The sequence below is a fragment of the Vanacampus margaritifer genome, chromosome 9 (assembly GCF_051991255.1).
Source record: "Vanacampus margaritifer isolate UIUO_Vmar chromosome 9, RoL_Vmar_1.0, whole genome shotgun sequence".
Taxonomy (NCBI): Eukaryota; Metazoa; Chordata; class Actinopteri; order Syngnathiformes; family Syngnathidae; genus Vanacampus; species Vanacampus margaritifer.
In genome coordinates, this window is record NC_135440.1 from 16,650,234 (window position 1) to 16,674,039 (window position 23,806).

General features: G+C 39.2%; 5 protein-coding genes across 9 annotated transcripts in view; 1 reads left to right on the forward strand and 4 right to left on the reverse strand.

The window, feature by feature from the left end:
• kif13a (kinesin family member 13A) overlaps positions 1-1,635 on the reverse strand; it is a 45,677-nt gene extending 44,042 nt beyond the window's left edge. For all 4 annotated transcript variants that reach the window (XM_077576115.1, XM_077576117.1, XM_077576116.1 and 1 more), the window contains exons 1-2: positions 1,279-1,635; positions 1,024-1,114 (exon numbers count right to left, since the gene is read on the reverse strand). In XM_077576115.1, coding sequence (XP_077432241.1) covers positions 1,024-1,114; positions 1,279-1,333 — 146 coding nt within the window. In that variant the 5' untranslated portion in view covers positions 1,334-1,635. The remainder of the gene's footprint in view (positions 1-1,023; positions 1,115-1,278) is intronic.
• A 2,229-nt stretch (positions 1,636-3,864) lies between these two features.
• LOC144058064 (E3 ubiquitin-protein ligase NHLRC1-like) lies at positions 3,865-5,321 on the reverse strand. The gene has a single exon (XM_077576287.1). It carries the CDS (start codon positions 5,184-5,186, stop codon positions 3,990-3,992), a length of 1,197 nt encoding a protein of 398 aa, XP_077432413.1. The 5' UTR covers positions 5,187-5,321; the 3' UTR covers positions 3,865-3,989.
• Positions 5,322-6,848: 1,527 nt separating this feature from the next.
• Positions 6,849-16,898, reverse strand: ptdss1a (phosphatidylserine synthase 1a). The gene is made up of 13 exons (XM_077576534.1): positions 16,501-16,898; positions 15,789-15,880; positions 15,557-15,601; positions 15,351-15,475; positions 15,028-15,186; positions 14,804-14,955; positions 13,049-13,190; positions 10,905-11,017; positions 10,763-10,828; positions 10,410-10,509; positions 9,601-9,669; positions 8,905-8,977; positions 6,849-8,364 (listed from the first exon to the last, which is right to left on the reverse strand). Exons 1-13 carry the CDS (start codon positions 16,683-16,685, stop codon positions 8,270-8,272), a joined length of 1,416 nt encoding a protein of 471 aa, XP_077432660.1. The 5' UTR covers positions 16,686-16,898; the 3' UTR covers positions 6,849-8,269.
• A 953-nt stretch (positions 16,899-17,851) lies between these two features.
• Positions 17,852-23,515, forward strand: LOC144058028 (uncharacterized). Its single transcript, XM_077576218.1, has 6 exons — positions 17,852-18,236; positions 19,662-19,787; positions 21,612-21,787; positions 22,972-23,091; positions 23,162-23,218; positions 23,285-23,515. The coding sequence occupies exons 3-6, from the start codon at positions 21,623-21,625 to the stop codon at positions 23,495-23,497; spliced, it is 555 nt and encodes a 184-aa protein (XP_077432344.1). The 5' UTR covers positions 17,852-18,236; positions 19,662-19,787; positions 21,612-21,622; the 3' UTR covers positions 23,498-23,515.
• LOC144058027 (uncharacterized) lies at positions 17,985-19,698 on the reverse strand. Of its 2 annotated transcripts, XM_077576217.1 has the most exons (7): positions 19,650-19,698; positions 19,314-19,479; positions 18,809-18,901; positions 18,648-18,704; positions 18,442-18,523; positions 18,246-18,362; positions 17,985-18,173 (listed from the first exon to the last, which is right to left on the reverse strand). In XM_077576217.1, the coding sequence occupies exons 2-7, from the start codon at positions 19,470-19,472 to the stop codon at positions 18,136-18,138; spliced, it is 546 nt and encodes a 181-aa protein (XP_077432343.1). In that variant the 5' UTR covers positions 19,473-19,479; positions 19,650-19,698; the 3' UTR covers positions 17,985-18,135. The 2 variants fall into 2 exon arrangements, with proteins under 2 accessions (XP_077432343.1, XP_077432342.1); XM_077576216.1 differs by lacking the exon at positions 19,650-19,698 and having other exon boundaries at positions 18,442-18,555.
• Positions 23,516-23,806: the final 291 nt, after the last annotated feature.

The window sequence follows — 23,806 nt, forward strand, 5'->3', positions numbered from 1 at the left end:
AAGACAACTGTATAATAATTTATGACAATGACAATGCATCTGCTTAAACACTAACTTTTGCTCATCGTAAGCAACATTATATTGATGTCACACTTTTGTTTGCTTACATTCAGTCTAAGTGCGATGCATAATATTTTACAGCTTCCATTCCTGACTTTTAAGTGTCTGTCCTCTTGCTCCAGTGTGGAACGCTGTGATGTTACCCGGCACCCTTAGCTCAAATTAGCTCAGCAGCAAAACCTTGAGACATTCATCGGCTAGGTTCAAATGCGTCACAATTGTTATGCTGAGCTGATGGGTATTGGAAACTTAGCATCAATGAGACAACATCTCAAGTTGCACACAGATGGGGGGGGGGGGTCACATGTCACTTCCTTAGCAACTTTCCAAACTGCAGCTAATGTGCCAATTGCAAAGCACAACTGACAAGATACAACTCGGTTTGGTGGCTTATTATATTAGCTAGGTCAGGGTTTCCCAAATTGATGGCCAGGACCCAAAACGCAAGTCTATTTTTATCAAGTTGCCCATTGTCAATTAGGAAAATGATTTACTTTTTTTAAATACATATTTTATTTACAAATGGGAACCAATTTGTTTTAAATCACATGAAAAAAAAATACAAATTTAAAAATCAGTACATTTTCAACTCCACATAGTAAGCCAAAGATTCAAACCCAGAACCTCAATTTTGAGGCAGATGTGTTAACCACTAGTGCAATACAGTACACGACACCATATATATGGCTATGTTATGTTATTGCAAACTGCAGGACAGCACGCTGTGTGAAAGTTATTCGTGCACTTGCACTTGGGGTCAGACGTTTACATAACACCCCTGGAGCTCCATGGGTGCTTCAAATATTTGGTGACACTCAAACCAAGCACAGTAATCCAAACTATAGCCTACAAGTGAAACATTTTGCAGGAGGTTACCACCACAATTTAAACAAAATCGAACTCAAGTGATGCTTGGACATATAAACATTAACAATAGTAAGGAATAGTTTATTTCGTTTTTACCTGTTGTCTCCTTTTGCAGTGGAGGGTGGCGCGTGCAGAACCGTCTGGTTGTCCTCCATATCCACCACGCATTTCGTATTCAGCTCAATTTCTGCACCGAGACGTTTGTTTTGCAAAACAAAAGCAGACGGCGGGGTGTGAAATGCGACTTCATCTGATTCCGTTCAAACTCCTCAAGTCTATTGAAGCGGCGCTCTTTCAAAGGCACGGCATGAAAAGTTAGCGGATTTAACAACACACTTAAAAAAGACTTACCTCTGCGGTTCATGGGCCGAACTCTCACTGCAACTTTTACCTTTGTATCCGACATTTTTTGTCCACTTTTCGCCTGTCTGCTCTCAGCGGGGGAAAAGTCTCCGGACAACAAGTCCGAATTCGTACCGAGGCAAAAGGCGACAGATTGCGACTAAAATCGCCCCAAAAGCGTCCGCGCGTCAAAAAGAAACGTCAGGGAAGCGTCCATGGTTGTCCTTTAATCCATCGGGGTTTGTTTTTGACGTGCAAATCCAGAGCTCGACTCCGCTTCCAGACAGCATCCCCACCGCCATCTTCCTCCACGGACCGCCCGGGAGCTCCACGGCTCTGCTCTGCTCTCCTCTGGCAGGCTGTGGAGGCTGCAGCACAGCACTGAAAGAGGGACAAACCATTTTCGCACTGCGCACCAAAAGGGGGGCGAGCCGCTCTTGGGTGACGAACACACGTGATGGAGCGCGGTCGTTTCACGCACCCGTAACATTTTATTTTCACCTAATAAATGGTTCTCACTCACCGACCACATAACATCCTAAAAACGGATTGGTCAAATTGACCAAAAAAAACAAAGTAAAAAACAAACAAACAACCACTGTAGAATGGTAGGTGTTTTCAACCAATATATATTAGTGATTGGGCCAACCCATACTAATTGATCATTCTGACCAAGATATTGGTTAATCTGTGTTAGAGGCTAACATTTTTGGGAGGAATCCCGCGGGTCACGGGATTCCCGAAACCCACCCAAGTGGGGCAAAATTCGTTCTCCCATCCCATCCCATCCTCTCCTCTGAGGGAGCGGTGAGCAGCAGTAGGGGCCGCACTTGGGAATCTAACCCCCCAGTTCCAACTCATAATGCTGAGTATCAAGCAGGGAAGCAAATGGGTCCCATTTTTATAGTCTTTGGTCTGACTGAACCCACAACCTCCCACTCTCAGGGGAGATACTCTACCACTATCCCACTGAGCTGGTCATGCGTAATTATCTATCTAGACACACATTTCCATTTTTAAACACTATATTCATATATATATATATATATATATATATATATATATATATATATAGTAACCACATAATAATAAATACAGTTACATTACAATAAATTGATCCAATATATTACCAAGTGCTCTATCAAGACTTACTTTCTTTTGGAACCAATTTCATTATTTGTTTTTTGACTAACAAAAAAAAATCCAATGGTTAATCAAGCCAATATGAGCTTAACCTACTCGATTGGTAGTTGTTGTTTTTTTAACCAATCCATTTTAGAGTGTAGTATAAGGTACAGCAACAGTGGTGACCAAAATACAGCACGTGGCCTATTTCTGGGCCTGCTGTCCATTTTTAGCGGCCCACAGCCAAAACATTTTACATGGCCTCTAATGCTATTGAAGAAATCCTAAACTATTAGTATTTCCCTGAACAGAAGGCTGTAATGTATATGTAGCGAAATGTGTCGTTTCAAGGTTGCGAAAGGCGTGTAACGGACTAGTTTGCACATTGGTGTGTAAGAGAATACTGTACGTCGTCACCCAGCGCGAGATGACAAGCTCAGTTACTGCTGGACATACAGCTTTCCATTTGATAATATATATTGTTTGCTGTCAATTATTTACAATAGGCTACCCATTTTGATAACTTGACACGTTAGAAAAAAAGAACATCACAAAGTGAGCTTTGGTTAGTGTTGATGTGAAGGGACTCACTTCCCAAGGAGAAGCATTAATCTCTCTCTGCACATTCAATGTGTGTCGGGTGATTGTCATCAAAGAAAAAAAAATTGTCATCAAAGGGTGAGGTCGCAACTTCTTGTTTGTATGTTCTATTGTACATCAGTCATCTTATTTTTTATTCTTAATAAAAGTAAATCAATATATAAATAAAATGCATGTACAGTTAATAAAAAAGTTTAGGGTGATGACAATCTGACTTTGGGACGGATTTGTTTTGGGTTGAGGTTGACCAGCGACCTTGTTTGACCTTAGAGGCTCCACTGCAATGTTTTGGGTATTACCACTGTAATGACAAACTGTGTGCAAGAGGTGTAATGCTGTATTTACGCAGGGTGTGACAAAATATGGATACGGCGATGGATCATATCGCTATTGCTCTTCTCAATATAAACCAACATCAAATATTGATATTGCTACTGTACGATGCTACTCCATGTCAGCAAACTGAAACAAACCATTTTTATTATATTATGTTTTTAACAAGCATCTCCTTTTACAGAATGTCCACCTAACATATATGGTCTGTAGATAGATGCTAGATAGCAAGCTAGCTAGCAAAAAGAGGCCTCGGGTATGTAGCTAGCCAACGATAGATAGATAGATAGATAGATAGATAGATAGATAGATAGATAGATAGATAGATAGATAGATAGATAGATAGATAGATAGATAGATAGATAGATAGATAGATAGATAGATAGATAGATAGATAGATAGATAGATAGATAGATAGATAGGAATAGTAGTAGTAGTTAAAATAGATGGATAGATAGATAGATAGATAATATCTATCTATCTATCTATCTATCTATCGTTGGCTAGCTACATACCCGAGGCCTCTTTTTGCTAGCTAGCTTGCTATCTAGTATCTAGCATCCTAGCTACTGTATTTAGCTAGCCTACAATCTGTCTGGCTTCTACCGTACTATCTATCTATGGAAGAATAACATAAGATTGGACTTTTAACTACACAATTCTCAAGAGTAAATTTTGACTGTGTGGTCTCCACCGTCCACAATGATAAGAGTGTTGTTAAATGGCACCAGTCCAACAGGTCTAATAAGGTTGTCTGCCACAAGAGGAGTGAAGACGGCACCACTTTGCAGACTCCCAAAAGTCCAAATCATCCCTTGAAGGGAGTCAGCCACAAGCAGGTGTCCATTTCTGTCAAACGTTACAGCAGACATGTTTATCGTGACGGAGGCCTTCAGGCTCAGACTTAAATTGTCAGTTTGATAGCGGATGTGGAAGTCTGGAGTGAAAACTGTCAGTCTGGAGTAACTTGCCGAGTGTACGTCCTCTTTCACATGCTCCACCACCGCCGTGTGACCTGTCGCCCTGCAGCAAGCCACGGCTTTAGGATTCTCCAGGTGCGAAGCCACCGCTCCCACCTCCAGCATGACGCCATGTTTGTAGTCCACCTTAATGCGGGACAGCGTTCCCGCCTGGACGTCCGACACCAGGACGCGCCCGCCGCTGTCCGTGTCCACCCCCCACGGCACGGAGAAGCCGGCCTTGACCGTGATCAGGTGGTTTCCCCTGGACGTGAACACCTTGACGGCTTTATCTCCCGCGTCGGTCACCACCACGTGACCGCAAGGGGTCACCGCCACATCCACTGGGTAACAAACCTCCTCGTCCGCACGTCCTCTTTGCCCGAAAGCGTGCCGCTTCTTCCCTTCAGGAGTGAAAACCGCCACCCTCTTCTCACCATCATGCACCACAAACACAGTCCCTGAGGATTGCATCACCGCCAATCCAGTAGGGTTGATGAGCGTACCCCAGCCGCCAAAAGTCAAACACAGGTGTAAGGCTTTGCCACTCACACCTGAGGCCTCTTCTCCATCTTCCCGTTTCTCCACGTGAGAAGAAGCGGGACTGAACAAGAGCAGCTCCTGCAGGTCACAAAGAGGCTGGCAGTGGGAAGTGGCGTCAATGGAGCACAGCTGTCGACAGAAGGGGCACTCCAGCTTCCTCAGGAGAGGGTGGGACAGCGCACCCACGCATTCCACACACAGGACGTGACCGCACGACAGGTTCTGCGGCCTGCGCTCGGCACGCTGAGCGTTGAACTTCTCGAAGCAGACTTTACACTCAAGCAAGTTGACCCGGATCTCTTGCAACGTGCACTCGGGTCTCGGGGGGCCGCCGCGCCTCGGACAGCTGTGAGCCATGGCTGCAGACGGATGTTTCTTACCCTTCACTGCAGGAAAGACCAAAAAACGGTTTAGGTGCTTCTAATCGAGCAGAGATGAAAGAAAATGGAGAGCTATGAGAAGAGCGCTGCAACATTGTTGTGCTGTGCAGTGCGCAGTAGGCCCAAGTCACGTGATGTTTGGCAACAGAGCGGTATTCTCTGCTGCCCTCTTCTGGAATTAAGTTATATCACATGCTGCTGAAGAGCTAATTATTTAAATATTTGTTGTTCATTAGATTTTTTGGTAGTAAAATAGAAATGCGCAAACTCATCTGGAGATTGGGTTAAACAAAGTTGAAGTAAAGATCACATTTTGTGTGTGTGTGAAATAGTTTATTTTAATAATACAGCTTGGATAGGCTCCAACACTCACGTGACCCTCGTAAGGATAATCGGTTCAGATAATGGATATTTTTTTCAGGCATCCATTTTCTAATATGCATGTTTTTTGAAAGTGAGTGGAGGCCGGAATGCCGGCAGAAAACATGCAAACTCCACACAGGAAGGCCAAACTGTGAAGTCTGTTATTCACAAATCACTTTATTTATTTATTTTATTTTTAATTTATTGTTATGATTTAATGAAAATTGGTTAAATCCCTTTGTTTACACACACACACACGTATACAATATATATATATATATATATATATATAAATATACTCTAAACTAGAAATTCATGTGGAAACAGATTGCCTTAAACTGCTTTAGTTTTTACACGTAAAAATTTTAATGTTTACTTTCAGTATAATGAATTACTTTACCATTTTTAAAGTTAAAGATAACTCGCTACAAAAATATTTATTTATTTTTAAACTGAATTACAGCATACATTACAGGACTTGCTGTATAAATATAAAAGCTCGGTGGGCCGGAATAAGGAAATGACCAGTCCACATGTGACCCCTGGGCCACAGTTTTCCCACCACTGTTTCATATCAATGAATTACTGTACGTCCCTGTGCTGCACAAATCATCTTTTTCTTCTTCAAATGACAAGTGGTTTTGATCCATGCGTTTACACGCCACATAGATACTTACCACGCCTCTCAGGAGACTCCAAATTCCAACATCTCCCGTGTGAATCCACGTCACAATCCCGCAAGACTTTGCCCTTCGCCGCAAAGTCACATTTCCTTGCAATGCAACCGTGACGCCGCTTGACATGAGGAAGCTATTTTAGTTTCATGATGCGCAGTGAAATTGGATCTCACGCAAGCCAGTACTCCACTCAGCCAATTTTGTTCTTCTTGGCTGAAGGAGGGCGCCCCACCCCTCAAGGTCGGCCAAGGTTATATGTGTTTTTTTTGTTGTTGTCATGAGCACAATCTACTGGATTGACATTTATCTATTGTGAACGTACATGTTGACTATACGGTTTTGAGGCTCGGGCGCCCCACCCCTCAAGGTCGGCCAAGGTTATATGTGTTTTTTTTGTTGTTGTCATGAGCACAATCTACTGGATTGACATTTATCTATTGTGAACGTACATGTTGACTATACGGTTTTGAGGCTCGGAGTTCAAATCTCAACTGTGTCTGTGGAGTATCGCGTTTTCTCTGTGCTTGAGTTTTTTTCCCTGAATGTGTCAGCTTCCTGGATGGATGGCAGTTATTTAGTGTGGAAGTAAAGAATGAGTCTTAACATGTAAAACATTTTAATGTGGTTCAGTATTAATTCACAGTGATACAGAACGGCGCAAGTAATTTCCAACGTAAGCGTTTTGGCAAATTACGTATACATCCAGAAAAAATTATGTACCATAGACAACTTTGTCTCATACCAGTTGCTCTGTCTCAAAAATCTGATTTGTCAGGAATTTTCCATTAGAGGTGCATCATCACTTGAATATTCCATCATTCCAAAAAAAAAAAAAAAGCAAGTACAGGCATCTAAGTACAAATGTAATAAGTGTAAAAGCATCATCTCCATCACGGCTGCGAGGAACATCTCTTTGAAAACACAACTCAGAACATCAACGTTGATACACAAACATTGAGACAAAATGTGCTTGTTATACTCTAAACAAAACTGCAAGACTGAAACAATAAAAGTGAAAATGTTAGTACTAACACGAATAAGCAAAATGTGTCCATTAAGTTCTGAATGATACCACTTTGAAGTGATATTGCACACGGGTCACGTACTGCATGAGCTGATACCGATGGCACAAAATCCAAATAAATCATTCATTAGTAAAGCAATCAAGGGCAAAAACGAAACACACAAAGCCCCAAATTAGTCTTAATATACGGCAAAAGGAACATGCAGACAGGCACAAAAGGTGAATTTAAAATTTGGAAATGCTGCCACCATGGTGTGTTGCTTAGATGTTGTGTGTAACATTGCAAACATGCACGTGTAACAATTCAAATATTTGCCCTTCGTTACCGTCACGGTAAAAAAAAAAAAAAAATAGCAGCCATTAATAGACAAGGAGTAAAATCACCAACAATCAATCCCAAACATGATAAATATACAGTTCTTCAGAGCAAACCTTCCGCAAAGTGCGTTTTTGGCCGTGTGCTTTGTTTTGTTCCAGGTCCAAAAAAAAAAAAACACTTTTGCGGAAGCCCCGCCCACATTCAAGTTAGGGTCACCGAGCGGTGCCGACGTACATGGCAAATTATTTCTACAACTGACAACGCGTTATTATTATTAATAATACAAGATTTGAACATGAGAGGCTCAAACGATTATGATCAATTCTACATGGTGGTGTTAAATAGTGAAATGTCGGGAGCGATATAGTGAGTGCATCATAGCAGTTCTGTCTGTAAATCATCAGCTACACGGAGCATGCAGTTAAATATTAAGTTGGCAGTTATTTATTATTACCATCACTCTTTTTTTCACGCACGCACACACACACACACCTGTCAACAGTTGTAAAGGAGTTTTTAACGAGCCCAGCACATTATGGGTGTGCCGCTCTTAACAACACTGCATGGACCATTAGTCTCTCCTGGAGTACGGGGACCTCCCACACTCATCCGATACCTTAATGCCCCCATTCGAACCCTTTTTTTGGGTGAGTTTAGGTACCACTTCCTGTGATTCCCTACTGGCTCTCCAAGCCGTTAACGGAGTTGTGCTTTTCCGAGGTCTTTCCTCTCAGTCTGATTTTTGGGCAGTCGCCTCCCACCTCGAGCTCGCCTGGAAGACAGAAAGCCCTCGCCATGAATATCAACATTGCCGCATTTTTCTATGCATTGTTTGGTGCTCGGTGTGTGTGTGTGTGAAGTAGCAGTTGTTTGACGGTTTATAATGACCTTAACATTTAGGTTCATTTCCGAATGTGTCTTGCAATATATGTTAGCATTAAGCTAGCAGACAGATGAAATTAAATGGTCTGGGGTTAACATTTTGGTGTTTAAAGATACAGTATTTAATTAGCTTTTTATTTATGTGCCAGTTTTACATTAAACTTGAACTGCGAGTGACAAAACAGTTTGAAGAATTGCGTGAGCAAGAAAGTCTTCATTTCTTCTTCTATGATAGTTTCTTATTTCTTCTTGAAGTGAGAACAGGCACTTACGGATACTTTAAAAAAAGTGTTTTAAATGAAATTTAAATGTGTTTAAAAGTATGTGGGAAAGGTAATCTATATTTAAAATTTTTTTTTTTTAAATATTAATTTATTGTGGGTAGAATATTTTTTTTTTGGGGGGCTCAACTGTATACAACACAATTTACCTGAACCTTTAAGTTCTTCTGGCGCATCGTCAGCAAACTCTGTGTAATTGCCGTCATCGCATTCTGAGAAACTCTGCGGGAGGACACACACACACACACACACACACACACACACACACACACACACACACACACACACACACACACACACACACACACACACACACACACACACACACGCACACACGGCATAGTTAAGATGAGCTAATACTGTATTACAAAGGCTTTCTGTTAAGTTTAATGTTTTGTGCTCGATTTCCCTTCATTTTGTGGTATTCTCAACAAAAACAACTGCTAAAAGTATCATTTTGAAGTTGAACAAATAATCAGAATAGTTATTTAAAAAAAAAAAGAAAAAGATAAATAACAGCAACAAATAGTGATTTCTCCTGTATTTGATTTTTTTGGGGCTGAGGATAAATATATACAGCAAAACATGTTGTGGGTAGTATTCAACAACAATGTGTATTCTTAGGCCGCACATTTAATACTATAGTGAGCACAAGGAATTCTACCCATTCTGGCCCGTAACCACACAATGCATTTACTTTTTTACTGAAAAGAATATGATGTGAAATCATGAAAATGCTTTGCAAAAAAACTTGTTCTCATGATTAGCAGTTGTTCTAGATGTTTTTCACCCTTTTTGCACCCCTTAAATAATGGAAAAAATGAAATGGGCGTGACCAAGCATACCTTTTCACTTGGACCATAGTTCTCGGCACACGACACCATTCCAAACAAACACAGGAATGTAATGAAGGCCTAAAACAGAGCAATAGAAAATCTATCATCACCAAGGAATTCAAATCAATGTAATGTTTGCTGTTTTATTAGATTTTGACTGATTTTTGCAAGGCCCACGGAATATTGTGTTCTGTTGCTATAAAAACATTTAAACTACCAAAAGAAGGATTGGAAAAAAAGTATATTTGTAACTGTTTCAGATTTGCAGCAATTAGCATTATAATATAGCTAAGTTTTATCATTATTCACAAACCTGTTGAAAACACTGGGAAAAAAGAGGCTTGTTGCAACATGTCTCTGGTGGGTTTCTTATACTCTGCTGCCACCTGCTTTTCTGTAATAACTACCATTGCTTTAAGCGACCTCTTCATGTCAGAAGCTGTATCAAATCCTTCTGTTTGCTCTAGCATAAAAAAACATAAAAAACGTATAAATACGGTTTTGGGAGTGACGGACAAAGTATTACAAGATATATTTATACGTTTTTGAATGAGTTAATTATTGTTTAGTGAACTGGTCAGTGTATGGATTGCTAAAAGTAAAAATTTAAATGTCCCAAACAGATGTATTGCTTCCAGTTGGAATCCTTGAGCGCACGTTACCGGGAATGCTCGAGTCTCAGCATTTACACGGAAACATGTTTTGGCAAAACACGATTAAATAAAGGGTACACAAGGATTGTCACTCGATACTGTCAGCAGCAGACCAGTTTACTGTTGACACAAAAGCAAAAAGATTGCTGAGGATGCTGATCTTACCAAACACAGCAGCCAGAGGATCACGTAGAGGATCTGGGTTTTGGAGAACAGGTCCTGTCCGAATTTGATACACGCCAGCGCCTCCAGAAAGGCTATGGCCCTGGGCAAGGTGAAGAATAACAACACAAGGACACAAAGTCAAACCTCCAACCACCTGCGGTTGACTTTTAAACACACAGAAAAGCAAAGTGTGCTGCTATGTGTGATGGCTTACGGCTTTGTTTACAGATCTCACTGGATCAATTCATCATGCGACATTTCTCAGCCACAAAAAAAAAGCCTCCAGCAGACCGTGATGACACTTTGTATTTGTTACGTATGAAAAGGACTTTAGTGGCAGGAGGCTCACTTACCCAAACACCCAACACTGGGTCCCAACTCTCTTACACTGGGTGTCTGTGAGGTACGCGTAATACTGCCTGCAGCAAGCACAAACAAAAACGTGAGGCAAGAGTGAAAATGGACACATGGTCGGTAACGACGCAAATGTTTCACCTGACTGTTGGCGCCGTGATGATGCCAACGAACAGGATCCGACACCAGCTGAGGGCGTGGCTTGAGGGAAAGACGAATATGTGCTTGAGGAAAAACGTGTTTAACTCCGTCAGCTGGAAGTCAGACGATAAAGGATTGTTGCTACAAAGCTGTCACACTTTCAATGCCGAGTCATTATTTACAGTTAATCCCGAGTCATTGTTTACAATCAGTGATTACCCGTCATTAAGAAGTGAACTGTGGGAGATCATCGGGTGTGCGGTGATAAATTATCCATTTAAGTTGTCATTTATTTACAACAAATAATATATCTTTGTTTATCTATCTATGCTAGTGACATACAGTTTAGCGACAGGCGGAATAATGAAATGCTCTTCCACTAGATGGCAAAAGGTACAATGAACCTGTATATCCGCCTGTTGCCATTTACACAACAGATTAAGTCGTGACTTCATGTGAGTACATCATCTTTGTAATGTGAGTTGTTGTAAATACAAACTATGCTTTTGTTTTTTGCTCAGGGATCGAGGACTACATATGGAAATTAGCATGCTGCTAAATCTAGTGCAGCCATCTTTTAATGATATCGGCACAGTGCGCACTGTCCTTTTTAAATAAAGAAACCGAAACTTTGTGCTCAACTAAACACGCCCGCATTTCACACCAAGTACATCTTTATACTGCTCAGTTTCAGAAAACAGGTGAGTTGTGATTGGCTACCTAAGCCCTGAGCAACTGTGATGTCATTTTCAGTTGACAGCAAGTGGCAAAATGGCCGCCCCCCACAGATGGATCAAAACGAGTGGATTTTGCTGTTTAACTCATTTTCCACAAACACAATATTAATCAGAATAGTGGGGCTGCATAGAACATATTGTTGTTAATAAATACATTTTACTCATTTGTGCCCAAAAACGTAAAAAAAACGTTCTATTATAAATATTACCATGGTCCCAAAAAACGTATTTATACGTTTTGTTTTTTTAATGCCAGGGCATACAGAAGGCTTTGATGCAGGCTATGATCTGAAGAGGTCGCTTAAAGTAATGGTAGTTATTACCAAAAATGGCCAGCAGGTGGCAGCAGAGTATAAGAGCTCAAACCAGGACCATGTTGCAACAAGCCGTTTTTCCCACTGTTTTAAACAGATTTGTGAATAATGAAACTGAATCTCTCTTTTGGTCGGTTCCATGTTTTAGAGCAATAAAACACAATATTCTGTAAACCTTGCAAAATCAGTCAAAATCCCGCAAAAAAATTTTTTTCAGGGAAAATGGCTGGGAGTGAATGAGTAAAAAAGAAAAAAACCTTTTGGGTTGATTTCCCCTTTAAGGTTTGTTTCCTCTAAATCTCATCCGGACTTGGACTTGTGGACTCGGGCTTGACTTACTCATTAGTGACTCGACTCTGACTTGACATGGACTCGAAAAAGTTGCAACTTGTGTCCACCCCATGACATATGGATTTTGGCCTGTTTTACTGCCACTTCTCCATTTTTGTTAGGTGCTGTGCCGTGATTTTTCTTCTGTAAAATATGTTGCCTTGGCCCAATAAAGTTTGGGAAACACTGTATGAGATGACTAAGAAAAGTCTTTATAATGTATTATTAGGGTTTCCCAATATTTACAAATATATACTACAACAAAACAGAACAGCATCACTTTGTGCCAGCTCCTCTCCTTCCCACACAAACATAATGCGAGTGAAAGCCTGCTGCAGTGTTATGCTCTCATTTGGCCTGGAGCCCGTGTGAGCGGACCGGCCCAACTGTCCCCCATGCTGATCCATTCTTCAAGATTGGTAATTACTGTGTGGAGGCTAAAGAGAGAGGAGTGATATTGCTTCATCAGTGTGCAAAATAAAAGGGAACCCACGTTGTGTTGCCATGGCAGACCAACGCTAAAGACAAGGCATCTTGGATGCACTCAAAATCGCACCCTTCTTAATTAATTACGCCTGAGTAATCCAGCCTACTTTATGGGATTATCTGTTAATCCGCAGACAGCAAGACACCCGTGCATTAAACGGATCCGAGTGAGGCGGGTTTTAGATTTCATCTAGCAAGACGGCAATTAGATTAGCCCGGATTTAAGTAGGCTGAACACACAGGATGATCCCTGACTAAAGAAGTGGGCCCGACCTACCTGCCAGATGATCATGAAGAGATAGACGCCCATCACTCGCTGCAGGGACGACTTTGGATCCAGCCAGCGCACGTAGGTCCAGCTCGCCGGCGTGAACTGTAAAACCGCTCGTTTGATCTTCCCTGTGGTGGTGTGGATGTCCCTGGCGAGGGATGACAAAGATTTACAGTAGGCGTGTTGAGTAATGTAATTAAACTTGGCCCCCAACACTTATTGCAGACTTGTGTTGCCATTTCACAATAAATAAACAATCAATGTCCAGCCTTAGTGGTAACACTTTCAAGCTTTAGTGTCATCTTCCTAGAAATGTTTCAAATATTTATGTAAATTCCTTAAAATGGGTAATTTTGAGAATAAAATAATGATCCCTTTTTAAGGAGGTAGGTGGCTAGATTTCAACCACCTCTGGTGTATTGTTCACAGTAATCCCTAAGATACAGTACGAGTGACCTGATTTACAAGTTTTTCAAGATACCAGCAGTGATTCGGCAAATTTTCGCCTTTGACTAGTGAGTCGAAATTTGAGATAGTGCTACTCGCTTGAGGAACAGATTTCAACAATTTTGTGGGGCAATTTTTTAAAAATGTATTATTGTTTTTTTTGTCGGTTAATCCCATGGAACTGAAGCATTATTAAACAATGAAAATATAATAATATAATGAATGAACATGTGGTGTTCTTTTTTTTTACAGAATCAACAGTTTATTCTTTAAATCCACATTGCGTATAGCAGCAAACATTTTCTTGTTTCGAAGTAAAGCTAAATTGATTTCTGTGTAATTTCATAAATTTATATATTTAAACGTATTACTTTATTTGCTGCATTAACTATTTTCAATTAAACTTTTAATAATTTAAGATTTAAACTTTTTTTTCTGCTTAACTAATTTAAGTGAAATAACACTTTGCCACTCCAAAACACAACAAAATATAAATTTAAATATGTAAAACAAAATCCATCCTATCCAGATAGGATAACTTTTGTAGCTGATCCAGTTTCTTCCATTTTGGACTCGGACTTGGTCTCTCAGGAAGAGTTGACAATTGTTCCAATGCACAATCTCCATCAAAAAGCAAAACTTTTGCATTACTGGCACTTGCATTAATATCATATATTTTCCCATTTCCCCCCTTGCAGATTCTACATTCTACCTTTGTTTGATCAATAAAGTTGAAATGCATCCAGCTAGAACAGTTTTCCATTTTCGGCACTATTCTTTACTAGTGTGTTCTCTCTCCCTCCCTCCGTGTGCTCCTGCCAGCACAGTGCGCGTGCAGTCATAATTAGTAATTATCAATCATATGTGGGCTGTTTCAAGTTAATGATGCTGGCTCTGTTTCATTCATAACCAAGCTGCATCACTACTTTTTTTTGTCTTGTATTTCATTCTCAGTTGTGTGAGTCGATGTGTTTCAATGGGGCGCAAATGACAAATGTTGACACGCAAACTGCAATGTGAGACCACTTTTTTAGAGCCTTGCAACAAGAAGCACTTTGCCACTCCCAGTTGAGGATCGCTGTCTAACTAAACATGAAACAAAAACAATTAGACGTGCATTTAAAACAACCGCATAGCTTTGCTTGAGATAAGTCAGTAACAATGTCAAATCTTGCAAACGTGGAAAAGTGAAGGAATGTATTAACCTTAAAACACCAGAAAAATCAATACAGCTACAAATGTACCTGTTGCTACTATTAAAGCACAAGGACAAGGCATACAAATGTATGAACAACAACACTATTTAGTTCATACTTAATACTGGCCCAGTGGTACGTCCTCATCTCCAGAAAGTGGCACACCGTCATGCCCAGCCAGATGCCGCCACCGTTACACAAAACGATATCCAGAATCACTTGGTCCCACCAGCACTCGGCAAAGTTAGGCAGCAGATGCATGAAGAAGAGCTGAAAAGAACCCCGGGTGAGATTCAACCTCACAGATGCGAAACATATGTCGAATATGACACCGTGCAGTACCTCAGTGAGCTCCCAGGTAATACTGATGGTCCAGCAGAGGCCGTAGCTTCGGATCAGAAGGGCCTTCATGCCCCAACCCCAGAAATGGCTGAACGCAAAGATGTCAAAATGGCTGAGAATTCTCTCCCAGGTGATGACATGGCAGTTGACTGCATACTCCTAAAAAGGCAGCAGCACACACATATGCTAGAATTCCAGTGAAACATCCAAAGTGGAACAGAATCAGATATTTTACACTGGTTGAAATCCAAACTGTGTGACTTTTGCGGCGTTCAACCGCAACAGGTTGCACTTTATTGTTATTAACGCCCTACAATCCTCACCATTATGTCTGCTTCTCTTTTGGCGTAGCGCAGGTTTGGATCAAGCCAGTACATTAACTGTTTAACCTGCTGCCAGTTCAGGAAGATGATGAAAACCAAGAAGAGGAAGTACAGCACACTGAGACCTGAACAACAAAGGGGAATTAGATAATAAAGTGGAAGTGACAAAAATAAAAAACTGCTTTCTTTCTCTCATCAGTACTCACCAAAGACTATTCTCCATATCGCTGGGTGAGGTCTGGTGAATGGACCTGTAGAAAAGGAATCATATGAATGTAAATGTGTTCAAACATGCAGTCGACTAAACCAGTGATACCTAACCACACTTGTGACATAGGACATCTGATAACACTCCCACATGTATTTGGCATGTCATCCAGAATTCAGTCCGCAACCCCTCTCTCGCCCTCCCCACAACATCTTTCATCTGAAACTTACCATTGGGAAATGCCAAAACGCTGATAACAAGGAAGAAGGAGATCACCAGAATCAAACCAACCCAAAGATTACTGTCAGGATGTCCATCATCTCTGGAAAAAAAGAGACAATATGTTCAACCTGCATTAAAAAAAAAGGCAATGTCAAGGGCAAGGCCCACGATGTACCACTATGAAGGTTTCTGAAGCATTAAGTGTGCATTTATTACGTTAAGATTTGCGGTTAAAAAAACAAAAACAAAAAACCCGCACACACACAGACAAGCAATACATTAATAAGTGTGTTACCCCCCCCCCCCCCTCCCCCAATTGCACCTTTTGCAATTGCATTATACTATATTGTGATGTTAATTTGAATTGTACATATTGTTCAGCCCTAACAAAACCCCACTAAACTACTGCCATAAATTGCAAATTTAAGCAAACGACAAGTGGATACGTCCAACACAAAATTCGCGATGTCGCGGGGGAACGCTGTACTGTTATGAGGACTTGAGTTGCTAATGTAGACACAGGACTGACATGGAAGCTTTTCATTTCGTTAAACGTAACGTTTAGTAGTCTTTATAACTGACTATAATATGTCGCCCGTATTTCGTTGACTTAGTTTGAGAGAATACGAATTGTAGCGGGCTCCATTACTGTCGGAGCACCACAGCCACTGTTAGCCACCTGCTAGCTCTCCAAGCTAACCTTTTTTTCAGCTGGCTTACCTCGCGAAGGCGAAATACATCAGACATAGCACCGTGCACGTTAGCAGCGTGATGGTGTGCGGCCGGTAGAAGAACTCTATGGTTATGTCCTCGACCTGCTGCTCGTTTATCATTCGGAAATGCATTCTGTAGTTCACGTCATCCTTGCTCAGGGTATGGGACCCTCGGCTGTACACTGACACCATAGCAGAGCAGCGGCAGGCGCTAGCCCCCCTCACCCAAACCGCAGCAGGGGCGGCTAGTCAGCCACACGCAGGAAAACGTAATGAAAGGAATAAACACACATTACTACTGTAATCGGTAGAGTACGAGTGTGTAGGATGACGTCCTAGGAAGAAACCCTGAGGGGGAGAAATGAAAACAGTGCTGCTGATGAGTTTTGATTGGCGTAAACACAGAAGGGAGTGCCAACAAGAAGCGGAAGAGCTCATTCGCTCTCCTCCGTCATGTGCGGAAACAAACGTGACCACACAAAAACATTACGGAGGCATTCACCCATGTAATAATGATGATAATGTAATAATGATGATATGAAAACAAAATATGTTGAAGAAAATTTGAATGTGAAATGTTTTTTCACGGAAAATATCCTCTTTTTCAAGGGGACCCGCCTCGATGTTTCTTTGTGTTTGTCGTCCTCTGGTGGTTGCTTATTGCTTTGCATGACAACCAAAACCAGGGTGGGCCAAGTATGGCACACTCGCCACATTATTAAGAGTCCTTTAAATATTTATTCATTAAGGTACCCCCCCCCCCCCACATAATCTGGTAGTTAAAATGTATTGATTTATTTGTTTAGTAAAAGAAAAATAAATAAATTAACATTTGTCATTTAAAGTTGCAATATGGAATTCCCCCCCCCCCCCTCCCCCAAAATAACTTAATTTTTTTATTTTTACCGTTTATGAGTGAAATGCCTTCTAATTAGTAGATTAACACCTTACTATCCCTGCAAGGCCCTAGCCAATAGTTTTCAGACTGGATTCAGGTTAGAATTCCCCGCGCCCTGTCTGCGGATATGACGTAATGTGCATGGTGTGTATGTGAAGAACGGTATGTGCAGTTTTATTTTTTGTCAGGCAGGTGGCAGTAGCGATTCGAAATGGAATATTCTACGTTCAGTAGCTTTAATATGTACGACGGCGTATTAGGGCCACGCATAAATATATATATATTTAGAGGGCGGCGGCAATATTCCGAGGAAAAAAAACTCGCAAATTTACAAGTTTTTTTCTCGCAAATTAGCGAGTTTATAAAGTGGCAAATTAGCAAATTAAAACTTTACTTTATCAGATGACGAACACTATCCAATCAGATGCTAGCATACAATAGGTAAATACAAGTGAATGACGGAGCGCAGCAGATTCGACACATCAATTAAGTTACTTGTACAAAAAAATAATAATGTAAGAATGTGCTGCGTTTTTATATTCAAGTGATCGCGCACACCATGAGATTATGTAAAATAGTTGCATTTCTAGACGTACAAGACAAAAACATTTATTTAAGTTATTTAACAGCAAAATATGAATGAATAAAGGATGGCATATATACTCAAATACTATAGATTGAAGGGTAAACAACTTTGAAGTGCTGATAAGCAGTCAGTTGAACTTGTCGGGTTGTTTAGGTACATCAGCCGGTTAGTCCTCCTGGCTCAGCTGAACAATAGGCTGTAGGGGAAAGTGTTCATCATGAGTTGGATTGCTTTGGAGGTGAAGCGCATCAAAAAGAAGGTAAGATACCAGCGTGTTGAAATGTTGTCTGCACACTGCTTTGCTCTGCCAGTAGATCAGAAATACGGCAATCAAGCTTTCCACCGCAAAGAGGCCCACAACCGTTGCATTGATTCCTGTTTGCAGCTGTGGGAAGGAAAGAGATGAATCTCATTTTGTGTTTTCCAGTCAGAAGAAAAAAATAACAATCAAATATTGAACTCACTTTGAGCTCTTGTGAAGTAGCCTCTGGAAACAAGTGGCGGTTGATCACAGACAGACAAATTGACACAACAGACCACAGGAAGCTGATGATGTTCAGACAGAATGACAACTTGGTCTAGCAAGGGAAACAAAAACGCTCAAATCCACAAACACGTGGAAAAAAAACAAAAACACATTTTAAGACCAATTTCTACCCAGTCCACTTACCACGCGCATGTTGGGGACACGTCCTGCCGCATAGGTCAGCATTCCACAGACTACAAACTAACATTGACGAAACATATAAACCAAGTGGAAAAAAAATCACCAATTACAGCGTGTGATTTCAAATATAAATCAAAATGGGATTACACGGAACGGGTCTTTACCAGAATGCTTGGGCAGATTAGGAGCATGTCAGCATATCTCTGTGCGATCAGACCAAGACTGACAAGTGACACTCCAGCAAGACCTTGTGCTGCCTATTTATGTAAAAGAAGAAGAAGAATCAGCAGCCATGATAAAATAAAATAAAAAGTTAAAATAAATTTAAAAAAAAAATGTAAAAAATTATAAAAACATAATTTAAATAAAGACATTGTGCTGCCTATTTATGTAAAAGAAGAAGAATCAGCAGCCATGATTAAAAAAAAAGTTAAAATAAATTATAAAAAAAATGTAAAAAATTATAAAAACATAATTAAAAAAAGACATTGTGCTGCCTATTTATGTAAAAGAAGAAGAGTAAGCAGCAGCCATGATTTAAAAAAAAAAGTTAAAATAAATAAAAAAATAAAAATAAAAAAAATAATAAAAACATAACTAAAAAAATAATAATAATAATAATAAAACAAATTATATATATATATATATATATATATTTGCACCACTTACCCCAAGAGGTCTTGGGAATCCATTGTAAGCAAAAACCTTGAACGTGTCTCGGAACACACAATGAAAATCTCGGGGCATCGCATGACCGCGTCCTTCATTGTCCTTCTCGATGGGAATATTGATGATCATGGCGTCGTCACACACAAATGTCTTCCTCATTGTCTTTCTGGAGCACCAAAGAAAGATCACTTGGTGATATTCTGGTGTTGATCCACTATAAGTAACTGGATTGACCTCACCTGATGTTCATCCAATGAGTTTAGCAAGAAAATGACATGTAGAACCTTTAAAAAGAATATTGAACTCCACCTCATATGTTTTGAAGTGACTACATACCATAAAATGCAGGCTTTACAGTCACGGAGGATGATCTTGCAGCCAAGTGTCGGCCGAGTGAGGAAGTGACAAGTGTGACCTCTTTGACGCGTATTCTTGCAAAGGTGCTTGTTGGAGAGACAAACACTTTCTGACTCGGTGAGTAACAACCTTTCCGCTTTCTTATTCAACATTCAGCCTCTAGCTCAAGTCTTTAAAACGTTGTACGTTTCATTTTATGCACCAGTGAAGATGTTAATGTTTTTGATTGGATTTTGTTGACTGTACATGGCATTGTACTGTAATGCAATTATTATAAAGGAATGTTAAAAAATAGCAATAAAGAAAATGATTTGTCACTTTTAATAATTCTTAGCACAAATATAAGAATACAATATCGAAAGGTAATTGAGTTTTACTTTTACATGGCATATACTGTTTGCAATAATTCATTTACAATATTAAACAATATTGTGTAATATATTATCAAATATATAAAGTATTAATAGTACAATATTACAAGGAAGTTGTTCAAAAAAATGGAGTAACTGTATGCATGCGTGTATGTATTTGTGTTAATTTACACTATACCTTAAACAACATAATACAAAATTTTAACAATGTATGATATCAAAGTAGTATTGCAATGTAGTCAGTAAGAAGGAAATTTAAACTAACCTAAAAAATACACATATATGGAACCAGTTGCAAAGAAAATATCCGTTAATGTACAATCAAAAACAAAATAAGATCTCCGTTTTAGAGTATTTCATTTAATATTACAATGCTATTACGTTACTAAGCAAATGTTGAAGTGATCATTTTAAAGTCTAAGCACTTATTACACATATTAATATTTATCAGTTTCCTATTTTGCTAAATCATTGCTAGAAATAATTGTTTTCACGGATGAATATAATTAGTTCATAATAACAAATGCAGTTTGAGCACATTTGAAATTTGAAACTGGTAACATTCATATTAACTCATTCACATAAAAATATTTTAACTATTTCTATTAGTTTAACATTTTTTTTCCACTTTTGGTAACAAGAGTATGAAAACCTATAATTTTTTTGTACATTTAGAGCAGATATAAAATTTGTGATTAATTGTGAGTTAACTAGTGAAGTCATGCGATTAATTAAGATTTTAAAAAATTAATTGCCCGACGCCCCTAATTAAAAAAGATATTTTCTTTTTTAAAGAAAATGGATAAAATGCTTGTAATTTAAAAAAAAACTTTTTTTTTTTTTTTTTTTTTAAAGAAAAGATTATTAAAAATTAGGGGCGTCAGGCGATTACAATTTTTAATCGTAATTAATCGCATGACTCCACTAGTTACCTCACGATTAATCACACATTTTATAACTGTTCTAATACAGTAAAAACATTCTAGGTTTTAATACTCTTGTTAACAAAAGTGGGAAAATGTTAAACTAACAGAAATAGTTAAAATGATTTTTTGACGTCTATAGCCGTCAATGGCAGTGAATGAGTTAATCAGCATCCAAAAAGTAGCCCTCAGTTGGTCGACCCAAACGAAAGTAACCAGAAGCAAGGCAGGGAAGCAGGTGTCATTTCCAAAAAGTATTTTTTGAAAAACAAAAAAAATGTTCATGGAAAAATGAAAACACAATTTTCAAAATGCACAAAATGAGTAAAACACAAGCAAACAGAGTGAAGGAAAGCAGAGAACTAAAGGCAAACAAATTAACAAGACAACGAGGCACACCTGGAAGACACTAGCAGCTGGAGGGAGCTGATTGGTTGACACAAGGAACAGGGCTAACGAGACCAGGTGGTGACAAAAACCTAACGAGCAGACAATCCAGGAACACCAAACACAGGAAACAAATCCTATCAAAATAAAGTCAACAAAAACACAAATCCCGCACTTACACTATTTACTTATATTCCTTACATTCCAACCTTATAATTAATAAAAAAAAAAAAAAAATCCAAACATATTATTTTGATCAGGTGAGCGCAGCATGGCTTGCTCAGATGTGAAAATGGAGATCCAAGAAGACGACCAAGGCCTTTGCAAAGACGTTGAGAAATTGCCCAGGGTGGTGCGATACCAAGCCACAATGGTCGGAGAAGACGAGACACGAGCTTTGCACGGCCTGCTGCAGATTCAGACCTCTGTGGTCGGGGTAAGGCCGACCGGCTGCACGCGAGATCCAGTAGTCAAGTTGGGGTGGAGATTTGTTTGTATCAGGCCAGGATTAGTTTTTATTTTGTTATGATTTGTTTTTTTTTAATTCAGTTAGTTTTAATTTAGTTTTAAGAGCATGTTTGTTAGGTTTTATTAGTGGAGTGCTCGAACTGGTATTGGTCATAAGCTTTAATTTTTTTTGGGGAAGCTGTTTAGTTTTTATTAGTTTTAGTATTATTATATTTTAGTATTAGTTTTTTAAATTTATGACATATTTGCTGAGTGCAAAAAAAACAAAAAAAACAGGTCACCATAAATATTATGTAATAAATTAAAATACAATTCCCAGACTGTTTGACCTTCCTTTTTCTATACAATTACCAAAATAAATACATACATTTAAAATCAACCCCAAAAGCTCATCTATAAAAATTAATTGACAAAGATGAAAATTAAGAATATTTTCATTTTTTAAAAATAAAATATGTAGTGTCAGTTATTATTTGAAGACAAACTACCACAAACACAGAGAGAACTATTAAACATATTTTTCTATACATATTCCACAAATTTACGCTGGATTAAAATCTATATTCATAGGCAGCATTTTCTCCATAAACTCCACTTTAAATGTCGGCTTTACAGATGCCAAGCATTGGTCCATGTCACATGATGTCATACTAAGTGCAATCCAAGCCGTCTGTCATTTTTCTTTCTCAAGGAAAAAAAAATGAGATAAGGATTCATTGAATGTGTTAAACCAAAAAGCGATTAATTGGAGCATGGCATTTATTGATTTATTTCAAAACCTCATTGTTGAATATAACAGTTGATACGCAGACGGATACTGTAGATAGGCAGATAGAGGTTTTGAGGTGTCCAGCTTGTCAGTAACAGGAAACTCTGATAGGTTCTTGTGGTCTTCCTCTTAAATGTTAAAAAAAAAAAAGAAAAAAAAAAGGTTTGCATGTATTGTAGACTGACCTACTTTTATTGCAACAAAAACGAGTGAGTACAAATCTTATGTTTTTTTTTTTCTTAAATAATTGCATGACAAGTTTTATTTAATATTTAGCTGTGCACACAATTTTACATATCAAATTATCTCACCTATTTGACGTAGTTAGAAAGAAACACACTGTAAATATTTCTCCTAAATTGATCATGGCTCAATGATGGCAGTCCCTGCAGGTTGTGAGCGGACTACCCAGTGTTGGAATTGGCCTGACGAGGGCCGTCAGCCTGACGATGAATGAGTCGCTCGTCACGCTGTTCAGAGTTTCTCACTTGACCGGGATGCTTGTAAGAAATCAATTGACCGTTTTGCAATCCAATTTCTTTCACAATCATTTGAAATTCTCCTGCTTTTCAGTTCATTATTGCAGGAATCGTTTCCAGCATGCTGATAAGATATCCAGTATTAATAACTGTAAGTACTCGGCGTGACGATGTAGTTGCTGTCATTTCTTTGAAATAATATCTATGTTTGTTTCAGGTCTCCCTTGGAATCAACCGAGCTTGTATCGTTCTTGCATTAGTTGCCATGGGTTTGATAACCACTGACCTGACACAGTGGGCTCCAGAACAAAAACATTTTCCGTTTACGTTGGGGCTGGTGGAAGTTGGCATTTTGGGACTTCAGCTTTTGCTCAGTGTTATTCTCTGCGCGCAGATCTCCAAAGTGAAATATGGCAGAGTGAATAAATAATTAATATTTGAATAGTGACTGCTTAGTGTATTTATTTATTTTTTTCCATTTCAATCTTTAGAGCAGCAAAAAAAAATAAAATTGTGGTAAATTTGTGCCCTCACCACGCCCCCACAGCTCTTTGTGAAAATGTTATGTTGTGTTTATTATAAAGCTCACAGTGTATCCAACAGTAGGGGTGGGAATCTTTGAATGACTCACGATTCGATTCCGATTTTTGGGTCTGCGATCAGACTTTTAATTTAAAACGATTTGGTTGACAATGATTTTTGCTTCAATCTATAGATGTGCAAGGAATTGTAATGATCT

Excerpts from the sequence above, each read along its gene's own strand:
- LOC144058027 (XM_077576216.1), bottom strand. The coding sequence starts at position 19,472 with ATGAGGAAGACATTTGTGTGTGACGACGCCATGATCATCAATATTCCC. Across the intron at positions 18,556-18,647 it reads GTGTCCCCAACATGCGCGTG|ACCAAGTTGTCATTCTGTCT; the intron begins GTAAGTGGACTG and ends TTCCCTTGCTAG. Across the intron at positions 18,174-18,245 it reads GACAACATTTCAACACGCTG|CCTATTGTTCAGCTGAGCCA; the intron begins GTATCTTACCTT and ends TTTCCCCTACAG.
- LOC144058064 (XM_077576287.1), bottom strand. The coding sequence starts at position 5,186 with ATGGCTCACAGCTGTCCGAGGCGCGGCGGCCCCCCGAGACCCGAGTGC.
- LOC144058028 (XM_077576218.1), top strand. The coding sequence starts at position 21,623 with ATGGCTTGCTCAGATGTGAAAATGGAGATCCAAGAAGACGACCAAGGC. Across the intron at positions 21,788-22,971 it reads TTCAGACCTCTGTGGTCGGG|TCCCTGCAGGTTGTGAGCGG; the intron begins GTAAGGCCGACC and ends CAATGATGGCAG. Across the intron at positions 23,219-23,284 it reads GATATCCAGTATTAATAACT|GTCTCCCTTGGAATCAACCG; the intron begins GTAAGTACTCGG and ends TGTTTGTTTCAG.
- ptdss1a (XM_077576534.1), bottom strand. The coding sequence starts at position 16,685 with ATGGTGTCAGTGTACAGCCGAGGGTCCCATACCCTGAGCAAGGATGAC. Across the intron at positions 15,602-15,788 it reads CGTTTTGGCATTTCCCAATG|GTCCATTCACCAGACCTCAC; the intron begins GTAAGTTTCAGA and ends CCTTTTCTACAG. Across the intron at positions 15,187-15,350 it reads AAAGAGAAGCAGACATAATG|GAGTATGCAGTCAACTGCCA; the intron begins GTGAGGATTGTA and ends CTGCCTTTTTAG.